At 47.1% G+C, this 17,709-nt stretch overlaps 1 protein-coding gene across 1 annotated transcript; it reads right to left on the reverse strand.

Moving 5' to 3' along the window:
- Positions 1–4,847: 4,847 nt before the first annotated feature.
- CYB5B (cytochrome b5 type B) lies at positions 4,848–17,665 on the reverse strand. Its single transcript, XM_074582620.1, has 5 exons — positions 17,392–17,665; positions 9,031–9,159; positions 8,450–8,476; positions 6,527–6,558; positions 4,848–5,554 (listed from the first exon to the last, which is right to left on the reverse strand). The coding sequence occupies exons 1-5, from the start codon at positions 17,554–17,556 to the stop codon at positions 5,464–5,466; spliced, it is 444 nt and encodes a 147-aa protein (XP_074438721.1). The 5' UTR covers positions 17,557–17,665; the 3' UTR covers positions 4,848–5,463.
- Between the last annotated feature and the right edge of the window lie 44 nt (positions 17,666–17,709).

The raw sequence follows: 17,709 nt of genomic DNA on the forward strand, positions 1-17,709 counted from the left end.
ACCAGGTACCGCTTCCTTGAGGCTGCTGCAACTGCCGTGAGAGCCACAATTAGGCAAATTTTTAAGAGCCAGATTCTGCTGACAGCTGCGGGAGTGGGACGTTGTATTCTTTCATAAGCATACATGTAAATAAGAGACGCATTTTGTGGTCTGCGTTTCATCTTTCCGTCAAACACCACCCTCCTACACGCTCTTCTTGCGGTGAGGAGCCCGTGCTCCCGTGCGCTGCCGGAGCGTAACTGAGCCGCTGGTGGCACAAGGCGATGCTCCGCTGCCAGCGCTCGCGCAGAAGGCACGGGACGGCGCTGCTGCCACCGTCATGCGCCCTACGGCTTCTCGTCTGGCAAAACTCACTTCCATAGCTTCTTTGCCGCTTGCTCATCGCAGTTCCTAAGAGGTAACTGGAATTTGTCAGGATTACGTAGGGAGCCCTCACAGCTCCCCTGCTGCGATTATTACAAGTCCCATTATAACTCCATTGTGAAATATCGTACAGAACGAGCAGCCGCTGATCCAAGGGCAGACGTTCTCAGAACTGGAAAAGCAAGACAGCACTTAGCAATGGAAATACGTCAGCCGGTCGCAGAGATTTCGTCACAAATAAGGGATTGTAGAACAGAAGAATGATTGCATAATGCTTAATAGCTGCGAGCTTAATAACGATCCACTTCTAGATCACTATGGACTGAATCCTGTAGAAAACCCCATTCACCCCCCCAAAAAGGAGCTGCGTTGCTTGCACAGCGCTTACACAGAAACTGCTGCTTTCCTGACGCATCGCGAGGACCATTGCGTGGCTTGGTTACAAGGCTCCGCAGACCATCTTTGGCACGGGCTCGGCTTTAACTGATGCCAACTGAAAGACTTCTCCTCAACGGACCGGAGGACAAATCCTGCGTCTGCCGCAGCTCACCATTTCTTAGCTTTAACTAATAATTTCTTTTGAGCCAAACAGTTGCCACAACCAAAATATTCCTGCTCCAACTGCACTACATCGACACGTTGTCATTTTCAAGAATTCCAGTTACCGCTTCAGTTACCTTACAGCGACGCAGCGCTGTTAATACCTGTTTTCACCCCATAGATTTGGCAAAGTGGGAGGATTCTTCTGAGGAACAGCACGCAGGTGCCCAATACTCCCCCCACCCCAAATCCTTTTGCCCGGTTATCATTCTCATTGAGGTGCAGTAGAGATCCTCAAACACAGGTGATGGGAGCTTGTCAGGTTTGTAAAATATACGAGACACTGGATTTCCAAACCCCATAAAAGAGGCAGCCACCCGGGCGGGCAGCCGAGCGGCGCCTCTGCACACGGACAGGTTGGCTAAACATTTTGCGCCCATCGGGAGACAGAGTCGTGCACTTTCTTGCTGTAACACCTCTATTGAACGCAGCAAAGCCACAAGCCAGCCTGTCTCGCTGGGCACAGGGTCTCTGGGTACAAGAAACGGCATTTCACGGGCAACCATGTCTCAGAACGGAGCCCAACCGCCCCCATGCCCCCGTCCTCCCTGGGGCAGCCGCCAAGGCTCCCCGCTCCAGCCTCGGCGGCACAGAGCGCTCTGCGTCTCGTTCCCTCACTGTTCCATCCCTTTACCAGCTAACTTCAGCAAATCCAGGACCACACTTAGACCCATCCTCCGTAAACCATCAACCCAATCAACAGTTACGTCCCGCTTTGTCAAGGAATTTGGGTTCGTGGAGAGGCAGAAGAGACCAGCACAGTTCTGCCGGTGTTCCCGAGGCAGCCGTAGTACAGTTACGTGAACCGTGGAAGCTGCCTCCCTGCTCGTGTTTACAGTTCTTCACTCAACTCCTTCTCCAAAGCACCTGAAAGCAGCAAAGCACACACCCCCCCAGCTTTAGTTTCACCGAGAGAGTTTTCTCACAGGGCGAAAGCTGAGACAGCGCCGGCATTGTGCGGGGCACCTGGCAACAAACATTCGCTGCACAGGGAGTTCAGCATAAGGACAAAGATTTGGAATTGTCTCTTTTAATCCTCAAATAAAGTGGGTAAACAAGCTTTTTTAATGCCTCCTTTGTTGACTGAGCAGTTTCACACCCATGGGACCCATCATTCAGCAAGCCAGAAGAAGAAAAGAGGAAAGGAATGAGAAGAGGTGTGCTGGCCCCCACCACCGGGCTGGAGGAAGCCCGTGGGCAGGGGAGCTCAGCACCGGGCTCACATCAGCCCACACCCATCGTGTACACACCATCCTTCAAACCAGCCCCAGCTCCCCTGGGGAGAGAGCTGCGGGAAGGATCTGCAGGACAACAGACAAATAAAACCGATAGCCGCGCGGGGCACACTGGCAGACGCTGTTCTAAGCTTGTAAGTAACGGAGAAGCGGGAAGACTTCCATGTGGCTTCTGTAAATGCATCCCGAGATCTTCGAGGGAGCCGGCACACGCGCAGGAAAGGGACAGCTGTTTGGCAGAGGCTGCTTGGGTTTCCACGAGGCATTGGACAAGGCTCTTCACAGCTCTCAGAAGCCCTGGAACAAGACTGGAGGTCTCCCCCCAGCAGTTAATGGGTTAAAAGGAAACAGCAGCCTCAACGGAAAGACTACGGAACAAATGGGAATTAACAGGCAGTTTTGCCAATGGTAAAGAGCAACGGGACAAGATCTGAGGACGGCAAAAAGTTATCTAGAGTTACCAATATGTTACTGAATGCAGAGAGTGCCTGGCTCAGTACGATGATGCTTTAGCCAACACGTGCCTTCCAGCTTTAACACTTTCTGTTGATACAGAGAATCACTATAAACCTCACTAAACTGTTTTCACGGTTAAGGACTTTGTGATAAATATGAAAAAGTACCTGTTTCCAGTTTGAACTGCTCTAGCGTTGAGTGGCCTTTTTTAGACTACTGTCCTCTAGATTAAAAAGCCCTTTGATAAAGTTTCTATTCCAACGCTATGATTTTGTAACCTTTCCTTTGATAAACTAGAATGGGCTCCGGTCTCTCACCCTAAATAATGTTTTCCAAGCTTTTAATAATTTACATGGCATTTCTCTGGATTTTTTAAAAGCCAGAGGCATAGTCATCGCATTCATCCACTGCAGCCACAGTGCCAAACGCAGCGGAGCCTTCCCACGAACGCCCGAGAGGAACGCGCTGGACCTTTACCCCGCAGTGTCCCGTTCTGCCACTTCCTCGGTGCGACGCTGCAGCCCAACATCCAGCGTTCCTGGTGCGTTTTCCCATACACAACCTTGCATCGATCTTACCCAGACCGCGCCGGGCAGCCATCGCCAAGCTCGCCGGCTTTACCAGGGGGCATCTGTCTCCTTCCAGGTCACTGCTAAATCTTACACAGCCATGGACTGCTCTTTGGGGTGAATCTGAAACACGTTCAGCGACTGGCTATCGCCTTTCCGCTGTTAAATCTTTCAGTTTTCAATTTGTCCTCGTGGATTTTTGTATTGCTTTTGTTAAATCAGGCACTATACCTCGCAGTATCAACCCGAATGCCTTACAGAAGCCTAAGCAGCACATCAGTGTATTTTCAGATAATCTGGAATATAAAAATATCATTTCAGACTGATAAGATCTATTTTCCATAAACTCACATTAGCCGACCTCTCACTGACTTTAAGACCTATGTTAATGTATGACTATGTGGCCTGTCACCTTTATCCTTTAAAATGTAGCTAAATAGAATTTCCCAGGTCTTTCCCACCAGATTTTCCTTGGCTCAGATTTATACTCTTCTGCTAGACTCTTGTCAGGACGGAATAAACAGAAACTAGACCACCGAAGCAGCCGGGAGAGAAGGAGGGACAAACGTCGTTTGCAGTAGGATCTCCAAGAGCCACTTTGGCAACGGTGAACTCCAGGTTTCCCTGCCCAGATAATTCACCGTAAGAGACTAAACAATCGATGGCAGTGAAAAACGTCCTGTAGGAAGGCAGACCTCTGCGGGCACTTCTGTTGCACCTCTGCTCAAACACTGCACGCAAACGTGAGACGCTGCTGCTGGCAGCGACCAGCCCGTGCCCGCTGGAGGGGCGGAGGGAGTAATGCAGCCCCAGCAGTGCCCTCCCTTCCCAGCGACTACGCAGTTCCTTGGCCTTTGTTTTTAAGAATGCAGAGTGTAACTCCACAGCCAAGAAATTCCTCTACACGAACTTCTGGAGAACAGAGTAGTTTCACGCAAGAGAGAAGAAAAGCCCCAACTTACGGGAGGTTTTCACAAACGAGACCCCAGCGTGTCTCTTCCCTTTTTGCTGCCATTCAAAAGGGTGATCAGCTTTGCTGTAACATTTGAGTTGGGAAGCAGCGTCAGAGCAGCGTTGTACAACCGTACACAATACGCTGCCGAAGGATACCAGACGCCGGAACACGAGTTCCCTTTCCTTAGCAGATCCCGAAGCCACAGACCAATGTGCTGGAAGAGAGGGACAGATTCATGCCTCAGTGCATGAAGCATACCTTACATTGTCTCTGCACTGTTGGAGGCCGACTACACGATTCACAAACACAGAAGAAGAGTGAAATACCCTCCTCTATTCCAAGACAAAAGCAGCATTATGCACAAATCCCAAATGAATTTCCTTTCCCTTTTCATTTAGCGAAAAGAGACAGGATTTATTTGGTTTTGCCCCCCATCTGGTGTACATTCACAGTGAGTAAGAATGAGTTTTGTTTCCAATACATGTGTTGGATCGAGACCTCAGGGAGAAAGAAAAATCTGCACTTCGTGAAACCACATGTCAGTTCCCATTTCTGGCATTGCTGCACGCAGCACAAAAGCACCCAAACAAAGCAGGATTCAGGGTATAAATTGTTTCACAGAATATACATCTTGAAGGGACAAGTACAAATATTACAAAATGAACAGAATTGCTTTTAAAATACTTATATTTGTTTAACCGTTAAAAACAGACACGTACAGAAAGAGGTAGCAAAGCTAACAATTTCCTGCTGCCCCAATTAGTGTTGCCTGCATGCACTGGGAAAGTTACTGCGGAACCGAATCTCCGGACATCTTTTCTGGAAAGGACTGTAGACAACTTGCAGTTTATTTCTGACAATGCTACGTGAAGGACTGCGGCAAATCCACAGGCTCATGAGCAGCTGTTTCACGTTGTCTGGCTTAACGAAAAGGCATTGAAAGAAAAAGGTTGTCTGTGGTTTACTTCAGAGAGCAAGAGAGGGGGAGAGAGAGAGCGCAGGAGCACGCACACGCGAGGGAGACCACACACGAATGTAAGAGGAGGCCGCGAAGTTGCACTTGCCCTGCCACCACAAGAGGGAAGTACGACAGGTCCGTGGGTCCCAGAGTTAGGATGGAGTTCGGTATTAGCTTGGTCCCATGGATAGAAACATCACTTGACAGACTCAAAGCTAAAAGCAAGGCAGAAAAGATTAAGGGAAGCAGAACTCCACATGTTGCATGCATGCACGCGCTCTCTCACACCCTCTCTTTCCGGCTTTCTGAGGTCCCAGCAAGGTCAGCTCAAGAGGTTCTCCCATCCAACATGTAATAGCGATACATTAAACCTAAGACCAGTGCTCCGAAGATGGGGATTAGCCATGTTGACCAGAAACTATGGAGAGAAAAAACAAAACAAAAATACACACAACATAAACCAGAAGAAAGTATCAAGTTAATAATTCATTCAAGATGTTCATCGCTTATTACACGTCTGCTTTCATCTAGGGAACTCTCGGGACCTGTGTCCCGTCAGCCCACAGAGCAGCCGTACGGGCCGTGGCTCACAGGGCTGGGCAGCTCTAGCCCGGCCCCTGTGAGAGGCCCCTGCGCCCGCAAGGCTGGCTTATAAAATAGCAGCTGAATTCCTGAAGTTTCCAGTCGGGCACACAGAGAAACCAATTTGGGTTTTTTGTTGTTGGTTGGGTTTGTTTTTTTCCTTAAATAAGTCAGACTGTAATTTGTGCTATACAAACAGCCGAGTTGACTCAAGGATGGCAATTGCTACAGCTATGCCACAATAAATCTTCCTCACTCATAAACGAGAGGCCACAGGCTCACCTTCAGCAGCCTCCTTAGCAGAAGAGTTCTGCATCAGCTACGAAAGACTAGGACCCTGCTCTGGCTGTAAGCACTCCTGGATTTTCAACTGAACAGGGGGCTCATGGTAAAGATCGTCCAAAAAAACGCACATCACTGTGTTGCCACACAGAGTCGCCTGCAGCGACCACCCAAATAATCACTGTAGTGCACAGGGACCGCAGCCGCAGTTGTGTAACATGAACACGGGGGCCAAAAGTTTCCAAGCTGCAAAATACCAGGATGCCTGTTCTGCCCAGCGTGGAGCAAGGGACTTCTCACCGCCGGCTGTGTCTCCACGTCCGGCAAGGGAGGTGCACGCCCTGGCAGGTAACTCGGTGCGCTGCAGTTTGGCAACGTACTTTGGACTATCTGCTTGCAGGAAGGACAGTGCAGTAATACCCTCAGGGTGGTTTTTTCCCCTGCCCATTAGACTTAATGTGCAGTTCTACAAATGGAGAATCCTAACCCCTCAATTTCTTACGCTTATTTTAAGAGCGTACTATACCTTGCTTGGCCTGAGGATGTCATACTTGGATCCTGAAGGAGGAAAGAAGGAGTTAGCAGGGGGGAAAAAAAAAGAAGCATTAAACATGTGCTAATAAGACTACAGGACTGAACATGTGATTACAAATACAGAGGAAAAATAATCCTCCCTTCCTCTCCCAACCACCCTCTGTCACAAGCGCAGATGTTTCTGGTGATGTTTGCCCTCATCCTCACCTCCACATTCTTTCCATCAATCCAATCCCTCCCACCCAGTCCTCAACTTCACACTGGAACTTGCACCCCTCTCAAAAAAATGTCTTGCTCATTACCTCGCAAACCAGGCTGTTCGTCTTCTGTGCTGAGGATGGTAACTGGCACTCTGATACGGAGAGCCCTTTCACTACGATCCTCTCTCCAAACCCCTGCCCATGTCCCTGTTTGCCATCCTGCTGCCTGACCCCTGAAGCAAACAACCACAATGTTCCTCTTCAGTTCTTCCCTTGCACACAACCCGTTTCCAAACTTTTATACTTCTCCTTTCATGAAACTATGAAAATTTAAATACTTTTTCCAGTCAGCTGAAATTCTCATTTAGGCTTTCGTGAACTCCACGATGGCTGTTGCTACTTTCCAGTTTAATCAATACCTACCAGCCAAAAGTCACCTTTTCTGCCTATCCTAAACAGAATTATCTCCATTTCTTGAGAGCTTCAGTGTTTACTTTTGTACCATAATACATTCAGCGGATGCGAAACATTGACACTTATCTGTGGGGAGTTACCTCTGAGCTGCGTCGCAAGAGTATACATGTACAATTTTTTTCTTTTTCGTTGTTCCCCGCTATTTATTTTTACATTGCTGACTTCTACCTCTTGCTGCTATTTTTAAATTATACTTGGGCCTGCTTTTAAAACAGATGTTACACACTGGAGAAAGACCTTAGCTGTACATAACTCATTGGACTTCCTCCTCAGTAAAGAAAAATATTTGAAAAAAAATAACTCATATCCAAGGGAGCTACTCGGATTATTACTTATTTCTATGCAGAGTTTAGGCATGTGATTCTGTTTATGAAATCGAGTTGACCCAAACAATAAATCTTAAGGTGAATATATGCATAATCACGCAGTCCTGCTTTATAACCAAGAGTAGGTTTTACTCAGCCTGCGTTATTCTTTCTATGGCTGACTACAGCAAGCAAACGCTCCCAGGGCTTCAGTCGCCACTCTCTCTGTTGACAGCTTCCTTCTTGATTCCCGCTACTCTGCGAGTGGCCCTGCTTTGAACAACACCTAATGAAAGCCTTGTTGAAGGCAGAGCTGCACCGGGTCCAAGCCTTCAAGCCAAGCGAGAAGAGAAGGCAGCTGCAAGGCACATGTTTACCTCTCAGATGGGATTCTATTTATTACCACTTCCCTCTCCCCATCCATTTCAAAGCCATTTTTGCAACACTGTGCCCTGTTCTAATCCAGGAGTACCTGAGTTTTAAGCAACACCAATGATTACTAGGGCAGTTAACAGAGAAATCTTGTTTTACAGCCAACCCCACGGTGGCTGTGTCTGTCTCCTGGCTTGAATGCAACAACACTAACAGTTCAGTGGTCAGGACATAGCGAGTAATGCAAAAAAACGCTCTGTGGCTCAAGGTGTGGAAATAACATTGCTGATGTCAGGGCAGAGAGGGCACAAAAAACACTTCCAATTGCACACTGAGTGACTGCTGAGCTTCAGAGCAAACAAACAAAAAAAAGTATAATTTGCTTGGAAGATTTATTCATTACTGTAGTTTGCGTAAACATAAAGCCACAAGCTCCACAGGGAGGAGAAAAAAAAGAAAGAAAAAAAAAAAAGGCATGTGACAACTTCTTTGTTCATTTTGTGACCATACCATCATCTCCACAGCATGAAATTAAAACAGAAAAGTAAAGCACTAATTGCTTACCTTAGAACCTTCTTTTTTACGATCGTGCTGTCAAGGAGGAAAAAAAAAGAGAAAAAAAGATAAGCACTGACTTCAAGAGAAACCTGCAGTCTTTATGAGGGAATTGTTCCGTACACAGTCCTCATCATAGGGGTAATTGCCCGGATTTGGTTTTCAAAGGAGTCATTTCTGCAGCGCCCAAAGGCACCATCTTTGTAGCATGTAGTTTGTGCCATGCCCCTGCGATCTCTCACCCTCCTGAACTCTAAATTACAAGGCAAGGGGAAGTTACAGTACTACCAGCTGAGGAAGGAACCAATTAGATTAGCTTCTTTAAGTGCCCCCAACTTAATTGTAGTGAGAACTATGTTCTGAATGGTGAAAAGAGAAGACTAATTTAGTTTTGTTTCCTCAACAGAGATCCTCTTTCCTTAACAGAATTCCTGGACAACACAGAGACTGCCCAAAACCCTTAACTACTTACTTATTTTGCAAGACATATCTTGGTGTATGTGCTTAGTGGGTTACACAAAGGGGAGTCACACTTCTACACGGTCCCCTCATGTGTTTGAAAGAGGCTGTCACAGCCAGCTGGTCCTTACCGGGTGGATCTCCCCTATGTAGTACTGCTGGAGCATGTCCCTGGCATCTGTGGAATGTCCAACATCTTCGAAGCTCTCTGTGGCATCTTTACCAGCTTGTTCGAGCAAAACTTCTTCTCCACCTGGATGCTGGAAGAGAAGACTTCAGGTGAGCAAAGGGCTAGATGCAAAAAAGGTACCAAGAGTGTCAGCCGCCTTCCTTCCAATCTCTTCTGTTCATCACAAATGCTTCAAAACAACATCATCAATAAAATCTTCCAAAGGTTCAATTGTCCAACCTCTGCTTCAGGAATTCACAGAGAACAATGTGTGCTGCACAGCCTGGAAAATACCTTGCATAATAAAAATCCCTCCAAAGAGGTGAATCCCCAACATACACAGGGAAGCACAGCTTTGTCCCCCACAGCCGAGCTATCCCTTCTGTGATTCTGTAACAGATTTGGTCAAGAAAATAGTACGGGAGAAAGGATATCCTCATGTAGCTTTTCATGGGCTTCGCTGCATAGATCAGACTCCCTCGCTTGCAACTCCTGCATGATTTTATCAAGAACTTTCCTGAGGCAACTCGAGAGCTAGTGAAGCACAAGACAACACTGTCTTCACAGACACCAGTGGAGGAAAGCATATTCTACATCTTCAGATACTACAAAAAATTAATAGTGTTTGTCTGACAGCCTCTCTCTACACATAACTGTTCAATGAGGAGTGGAGAAGAACAGAAGTTGCAACGACGAGAGCACTAAATCCCCAGGATGCTCCACAACAACACCAGCATTTCTGTGGGTAGCAGACGGTCACAGACAACTGTGAGACCAAGCGTTATGAACTGACAAAAAAACCCTGATGCGATTCTGTTTTCCTTGATGGGTTGGGCTCTTCTCTAGCACTGTCAATACCATAATTCTAGGAACAGATTGGCAATGGAAAGCGCTAACCACAAAGCTCGCAAAGCACAATCTCTTTACAGGGGGCGTGTGAACAAATAGTTGGGTTTGAACCATCAGCTAACCCAGTTAATCCAATAAAGTGGTCAGCCTTCTGAGTGCACACACAGGGACTAACCCAGTTTTCTAGAGCATCAGGCAACAAGCACTAAAGACACCAGTTTAGAAGATGAGACTTGTTCACTGCTGCCTGAAATGCCTCTAATGGCTACAAGCCTGGAACTGGAGACTCGAGATATTAGACCAAATTTCAGATCAAAGGACTAACACACCTGTCTGTAATATATTTTTCCTTCCCACAGACACAGAACAGTTGCCATTGCCCCTCTTCCTTGAGCTTGTCTGGTTTTGCTGCCGAAAGTCTAAATATTCCCACTTGGCTATCACACCTCATACCAAACATACTCAGTATGGACATAAAAACAGTCCAGTTGTTTACTCCAGTGAGTTGCTGCAGCCAATTCTGTAATCCTCATATCAGAGCTCTGTATTCTGAATAAATCCCTTTATTGTCCAGGTATGTAACAAAAAATCAACGTGGAGCTTTCTCAGCAGCATGAAGGGCAAAGTCTGCAGTCCTAGGACACAGTTTGGTTAGCAGTCAGTTATTAGATTGCCTTAGCTGTAAAGCCAAGTGAGGTTCCTCTCTGCCCATTCCCTCTGTGCCTGGCTACAGATCTTGCTGCCATTTCTCCCACACCAACCCTCGCGCTCACTTGATGTCAGAGGGAGTCACATCAGGGACTACTCCAGCAGAAAACCCACACTCCAAAAAAAAAAAAAAAAAAAAAAAAAAAAAAGAAGCGATTATCTGCTGGGGTGGCTCACTACAGAGTTGGATGCATGTCTCTGTTCGCGCAAGGGAGTCAATGGAAACACAGGCTGCAGCAAAACCACCCTTTAGATCATTTCTGCGCCTCCTGGATCACACTCTCGGGCTCGGCTGCAGTGATGCTGTATATTGCCTATGCGAATTACTCAGAACTGTCCAATTGTCAGCTATTTTATAAGTATTTTTGCAAAGATCCACAGAAACCAGGGGATGAAAAACTGGCCATTTACTTTTAGACTTCTAGAAGAACTCCTTAGGGATGTGTCACCAGAAACCTCATTTCAGATGGAAAAATATCAGAACTGAATTTTAAGAAGACAACCTTGCTTTCCTAATTATCCACCCTAAAAGGGCAGTCAAAAACCTGCAGTAACAGGGAACATGCAGTGGATAAAGGCTTTCAGTGGCATCCAGTCTTTGCACATACAAGAGACAAGAAGAAAGGTAAAGTTTACTCCTCTTTACATCTTTGGGTCTGAAGCCTTTCTATGCACTTGCTAAATCCACAAGTAAGAAAAATAATTATTTATTCATGCACATCCGTCCTTCACTATAATCACCAAGCCAAATGAAAAGAAAACTTAAAAACGTTTTGGCATATCGTATTTCTGAAAGGACTCCCTAGTCTAGACAACCACAACTGCAGCCAGACAATTCTTACTTGTCATACCCGAGCAAACGTAAAACCAGACTATTTATACAGGAAGTCATTTACTCTGCCACAAAACTTCCCAGAGCTACAGCTCCTCCAGGAAAACATGAAAGCTGGAAGTGTTGCAAAATGTGACAAAAAAAAAAAAAAAGTATTTCCAGAGGAAGTAATGGCTGAAAAATGTCTGTTTCTTTTCAGAAACAGACAAAAGTAAACAAGAACAGAAGAGGTGGGCCCAAGCACCAGTCCTCAGAAGTCTTCCTTAAAGCAGTAACAGAACCGGAACCTCCTTGTCACTGGAGCCTTCAGCATACACAACAAATAAAGTACACGTTGACCGCAACATCAGTAGTCTTGACGCACCAGTTCTGGAAGGATATAACCAGCACCACTGAGCAGAGAAAACAGTCTTACAAGTCTTACAGTCTTGTCATTTGGAAGTGAAAGCACAACAGCCATCGCCAGTATAAGGCACCCTCCGGAGTCCCTGGCCCAGGCAGGGCAGAAGGGAGGCCAGCCTGCTCTTGCCACAATCAGGAGATTTAGGGGGAGGAGAAAACCCAGGACTTCCTCATGCTCTGCAATACTCACAGCTACAGCAGGTACTCTCAAAAGCATCATTTCAGTGTGATCTTTGAATAAAGTTCTCCAAATTGGGACCAAACTGGGTCCAGAGAGGAACAGGAGAAGTAGGGAGTTGTACAACCCCATATTCACTCCAAGCTCACTTCAAATATGTTACTGATGCTCTGAGGTGGTGAACAAAGAAGGTTTGCCCTTGATGACTCACCTCCTAATTAGCAGCTCCAATAGTCCATCTTCTGTATCAGCCAAAGTTGTATTTATTCATGAGACCTCAGAAGATGCTCTGTCTGTGTAGCCTTTAGGAAGGGTATGGAGCGAGCCAGAAGCAGCAGCAGGTCAGAACCGTAGGCACGAGGCAAAGGCTTCTGAGAGTGCAACATGGAAACCCATTGCAGAAGGCGAGAGCCTAGAGTCGCCTCTTCACAAACTCCATGTGCCTGTCTGCATACGTCTGGCTGGCAACTGCTGTTACAGACCCACTGTAAACTACAAATGAGCTCAGAAGCAACACTAAGCTCTATGACTAATTAGATTGCTGGATCAGCTCAGACACAAGAGCATCACATTGAGGAGGGATGCAAAAGCTTTCATTCCTAGCCCCAGTATTAAAGAAAGGGAAAGAGTATTACCCAGGAAAGGGAAGAGTGTTACTGTGCAATAATAATGAGCCAGTACTAAACTAGCCAGAAAACAAGGACAAGCAGCCACCTAGACAAATGGTGTCCATCAGCCACACACCCTTCAGAGCTTGTTTTAACATACAGAACAGGTTTCCCTGAAAACATCTTGCAAAGCTGGAGCAAGTCAGTATGAGCAAAACCAGATCTCTGACATTCCTCCTTCTCCCTCACAGAGTTCTGGTTTCAGATACACCAGAGTACGCAGGAATTAAATGCAGAAAGACAAAGAAAGGTATTCAATATTGGTTTCTTGCTGCTGGTACAGTAAGGAGGTAAGAATCTAAAACTCTGCAGACTCTTTGGTGTGAGCAACCATCTGATACTTCCCTCCTCTTCGCTTTCATCTCTATGATAATGCTATTAACAACCAGCTCTTCTGAGCACAAACCCTACCTTAGCCTTGTACTTGCCTGGAAAGACTCTAACTTCTGTTAGAACCATATAATTTTAAAGAGGAGCTCTCAGCAGTAGAATATTTTATTCTTTTCAAACATAGTTTGAACAACATTATACTTGAAACCAACTGACCAGTTTGGGATACAGTTGTCACAACCCAGGCTCATTCCACTTGGAAACCAGTTCAAATAGATTTCTAGTCACACTTATCAGGTGATCAGAAGCAGCAGCGCGTGCCAAGACACAAAACTGTGGTGGCTGCTGTATCTTGTGGACTCAGGTAACAGACAAAAAGGTATACTGAAGAGACATGTATCTCCAAACTCTTCTAGTCCTGCGACGAAATGGTGATAAATTATGTTCCTCTATGATAAGAATGCTTGTGAAAACGTCTGTTACAGATTGGGCACAAGTTAAAACCCACAGATTTTAATACCAGTGTGGTGAGGGCATAAGTGTGAGCAGTACCAGAGCTCAGAGAGCCTGTTGGGGAGGTAGATGTGCCTTCCTCCACTTCCTCACTCAACGTTCACACCTACCTGAGCAGCCAGCCCTTTTTGCTCTGGCCAAAGTCTACACCTGCTTTTCTAGACTACCGCAATCAGGAATAATAACATGTATTCTGGTGGTCCGATTACCTAGATTCAGGAGAAAAATACACTATTGCCATAAGGCTATCTCAGATTTCAAATAATCACACTTTGTTTCAGGCACTTACAGGCTTTCTGAAGCACAAGTGATTGCAGTCTCAGACACATCCATGAAATGTCAGTTGCTGTCTTTGCACGTCTCCTGCTTTTCATTCATGTTCTTATAGTTCAGTAGAATTTTGCTATGTGATAAATGTCTTAATTGTTACTCCTATTACACAGTAAATAACAAAGTAAATTGAAGTTTAAACTGATCCATGCTTCACACAACATTCAGACTTTGAGTTGGCCAGCTAATGGCTGACCTGCTGTACCTAGTTTGCAGGAATCACAAAGCAAAATTCCACAATCTTTTAGCAGTGAGGCTTCTTTGAGATTACGCCATCACTCCAAGGTAACGCTGCAGTGGAACTCAGCGATCCTGTTCAAATAATCTGTGACCAAAGGCCAGAAAAGGCAACAATTAGATACTGCTTCAGTGACTACACAGGATCAAGGGGAAAGAGTACCTGCTGAAACCCCGATAGCTGCAGTTACAGCAACTCAAAGCTCCAAAGCAGAACAGTTTATCAGACAACTGTAACTTTTAAACAAGACAAACACTCCTGGTTCCGATCAGCTACACATTGTTCCCCTGTCACTCGAGTGATTACAGTGGGGTAACAGATATAAAGTGTATTTTTGCCAATAAATTAGGCCTTGATCTACGAGTTTCACTATGTCAGTGAGGGGTGTACATAGCAGAGTGTTGTGTCAGCCATGCTGGCACAGTTAAAACAGTAGCCTTATTCTTCTTCCTTTCCCTAGTCCAAGTAGATCTTTTTCATGTCAGAAAAACACAAATGGGAAAAAGGGCTTGGAAAGGGCAGCGTGAAATACCATCTCAAGGTAACATTCAGGGCAGTGCTAAAACTGGCTTGCTGGGGGGGAGTGAAGCGTTCTTCTGGGCTCATTTATAATACTGAAGGTGTCCCAGGGAGCACGTCCCAGATGCTATCTTACACAGAATGCTGAGATGAAGACTGTGACCACCACGCAGGATCCATGCTCTGAAACACTGTGTCATTCACACTCGGGTAAATATCTTGAAAACATTTTTCTAACTCTTAAGTCAGAAAGGTGATAAGCAGCAACTATAATTGGAACATGGAGGCAAGCATAAGACAACACACTTTCTGCAAGCACAGTCCCAATCTCCAGCTCTTTTTGGCTCTTCCTAAACCCACAGTGTTTTGTTATTTAGAAACCAGCAGTGAACTGTTTTTCCGCATTTTTGCCTGGTCTTCCCCTGAATCTACTTAACCTTCTTGCATCCAGAACAACCTTTGTCAAGGAGTTTCACTGGTCTGCTCCCTGTTGCGTGAAGAAACACCATTTGTTTTGAACCTGGCTCCAGCCAGCTTCTCTGATGCCCCCTGGTTCTTGTACTAGACTTCAAGGTGCAAACATGAAAGATTTCAGAAACTAGTGGAGTAACAAACATTCTTCAAAATACACCCGTCATCCTGCCTGTTTCATATGATCAGCAGAAGTAGCTGGGCCCACAGCTTTCTACTCCACTGCGCGCTCTCAGGAATTTGATAGATGCCAGATGACAGGTTTGGCCTAGTGCCGGGGAACCCAAACACTGGAGGGGGCGTGCAGGTCGAAGGAGGCAGTCAGCTGCTCAAAAAATCCTCACGTACCAGCTGGAAAACTCCTGGTCTTGTGAACTGACCCTGGAAGAGGAATCCAAGTACCTTACTTCTGCTTGCAGCTCCACCATTTAAGAGCTTCTTGAGTTAGAGTCACACTCAATATGATTGTCCTCTGCTTCCCACCCTGACTACAAGCTCTTTACAGTACAGTTTGCATCTTGCTGTAGATGCATGCGACTAAGTGTGCAACAGGTCCTTCACCTCAGCCGGACCTGTGGGCTCTCCTGTAAAACAAACAGCTGAGCATCAGCTGCTAGTTTCTTCTCTGTCCCACGTACTTTTCTTTCCAGCGTACTGGGTTCCTAGAGTCTCTCTCAAGTATCAAAGACCCAAGAAGAGCAGCTGCTCAGCAGGCAGCTTTTCAGATCCTGCACCTGACGCAGAGACATCTGCAAACAGTGCTGGAGAACCAACAGCAGACACTGGTGAGCAAAGGAGCGAGCAGCCAGGATCCATTTATGGTCCTGTGAGAGCAAGATTTTTCATTACAAAAGCTATAAACAGTGCAGAACTGGCTATGGCAAAGGCCAGCTCAAGCCACCGTAGTAAAAGACACTCCCTAATTTGTTCGCTGAAATACCTTAGAGGCTCTCTTAAAATAAACGGGGGGAAGACTCAAAGCCCAAGTCAAATTCTGAATGAAGCGTCATGATGCTGGATCCAATGAACAAAATCGGTTGCGTCCAACTTTATAAAACTGAAAGTTACACAGAAAGCCACTACCTCCAGCTGTCAGGCCGCTGTAGAAAAGCTGCCAGGTTATCGTTCTCTCCTCCAATCTGATAAGCCTCTACACGTCACCAAGGTAGCTTTGTCATTATATGTTATGACTACATAGCAGACATGCTTTAATCGTATATGCCTGGAGGAAAATCAGAGTTTAATTTGGACAAGCAAACCTAGCAAGCAGCAACAGGCATCTTTTCAGTGAAGTGCCCTTCTTTTAGAGATGATTCAGACTAACTTTCTTGCATTATCCTGTAGATGCTACAAAGGGTTTGGTGTTTTTTTAAGCTGGGATAAGAGCCATTTGAAATTTTACCATTTCTTCCTACTCTATTTTCATCTCCAAACACTAATGATATCACTCTCAACCTTCACAAAAACAGAAGTCAAAAGCATTGAGTCTAGAAGCAATTTTTGTCCCCCACATTGAAGAGAACTGGCGATTACGCAGCAGAGATTGCACCCTTTCTGAATCACTCGTGCACGGTCACCTCTGGGAAGGCATTAGTGCAGCAGATGCTCACCTACTGAATCACCATGACTCTCTCCCTTAAGTTCTGGGGTGTCCCTGGAGATGTCACATGTAAACTACTGCCAGCCCGACACCGTTTACCCTACAAGACCAGAAGTGCAGTAACGTGGCTCAAGGAGAGCTGCACCTCCTACGTAAGGCATGCCTGAACAGATTTTGTCAGAAGACAGAAGCTGACTCCAGCGAGTAGAAGCGCAACCCCTGCCCTCAGCTGGTCTTTGCCATGACTCTCCCGTTTCTCGCAGGTGTCTTTGAGCTGGGGCAGGACTTGCAGATAAACCGCGCCGGTGGCCAACGGACCACCGGGTCTCTTGGGGACCCTCCTCGGGGCTTCTGGACCCCTCCCTCGGGGCAAGGGGGATGCCGAGGTCCCACAGCCTGAGGCTAGAGCCCTGCCTCAGGAGCCCCCCCGCCCCCAGGCCTACTCGTCTCCTCTTCCCCTTGTAGCCTCCCCCGTGATCTCTGCCCGCCATGGCACCCCTCCGCCCCCTCTATTCTTCCCCCTCCCAGGCCCTCCCCTCCCTTCTCAGCCCCGCACGCCCTCCCCGCTCCCCTCAGCCCCCCGCCACAAGGCCCTCTCCTCCCTCCTTCAGCCCCCCCAGGCCCCGTCATTCCCCCCGGCGGCCCCTGAGGGGACAGGACGGGACCCCGCCCCACCCGGCCTCACCTCCTCCAGGAAGCGGGTGACATCGTAGACACGCCCGTGGATGACCAGCCAGGCCTCGTGGCTGGAGTTCCGCTTCCCCACCTCCTCCAGCGTGAAGACGGGCCCAGCCTCCGCCGCCGCCTCCGCCGTGCGCTTCCCAGTCTCCGTGCGCTCCCCGGACTCCATGCTGGCCGCCGGTACCTTCGCGGAACGATGGGCTTGTCCCGCGGCAGCCGCCGTAGCGATGGCGGCCGCCCCCTACAGCTAACGGCCCGCGGCGGCTCCCGGCCGTGTCCGACGGCCAATGAGGAGCGAGCGACACTGGCGGTGGGGTGACGT

Source organism: Larus michahellis, chromosome 4 (genome assembly GCF_964199755.1).
Source record: "Larus michahellis chromosome 4, bLarMic1.1, whole genome shotgun sequence".
NCBI classification, from domain to species: domain Eukaryota; kingdom Metazoa; phylum Chordata; class Aves; order Charadriiformes; family Laridae; genus Larus; species Larus michahellis.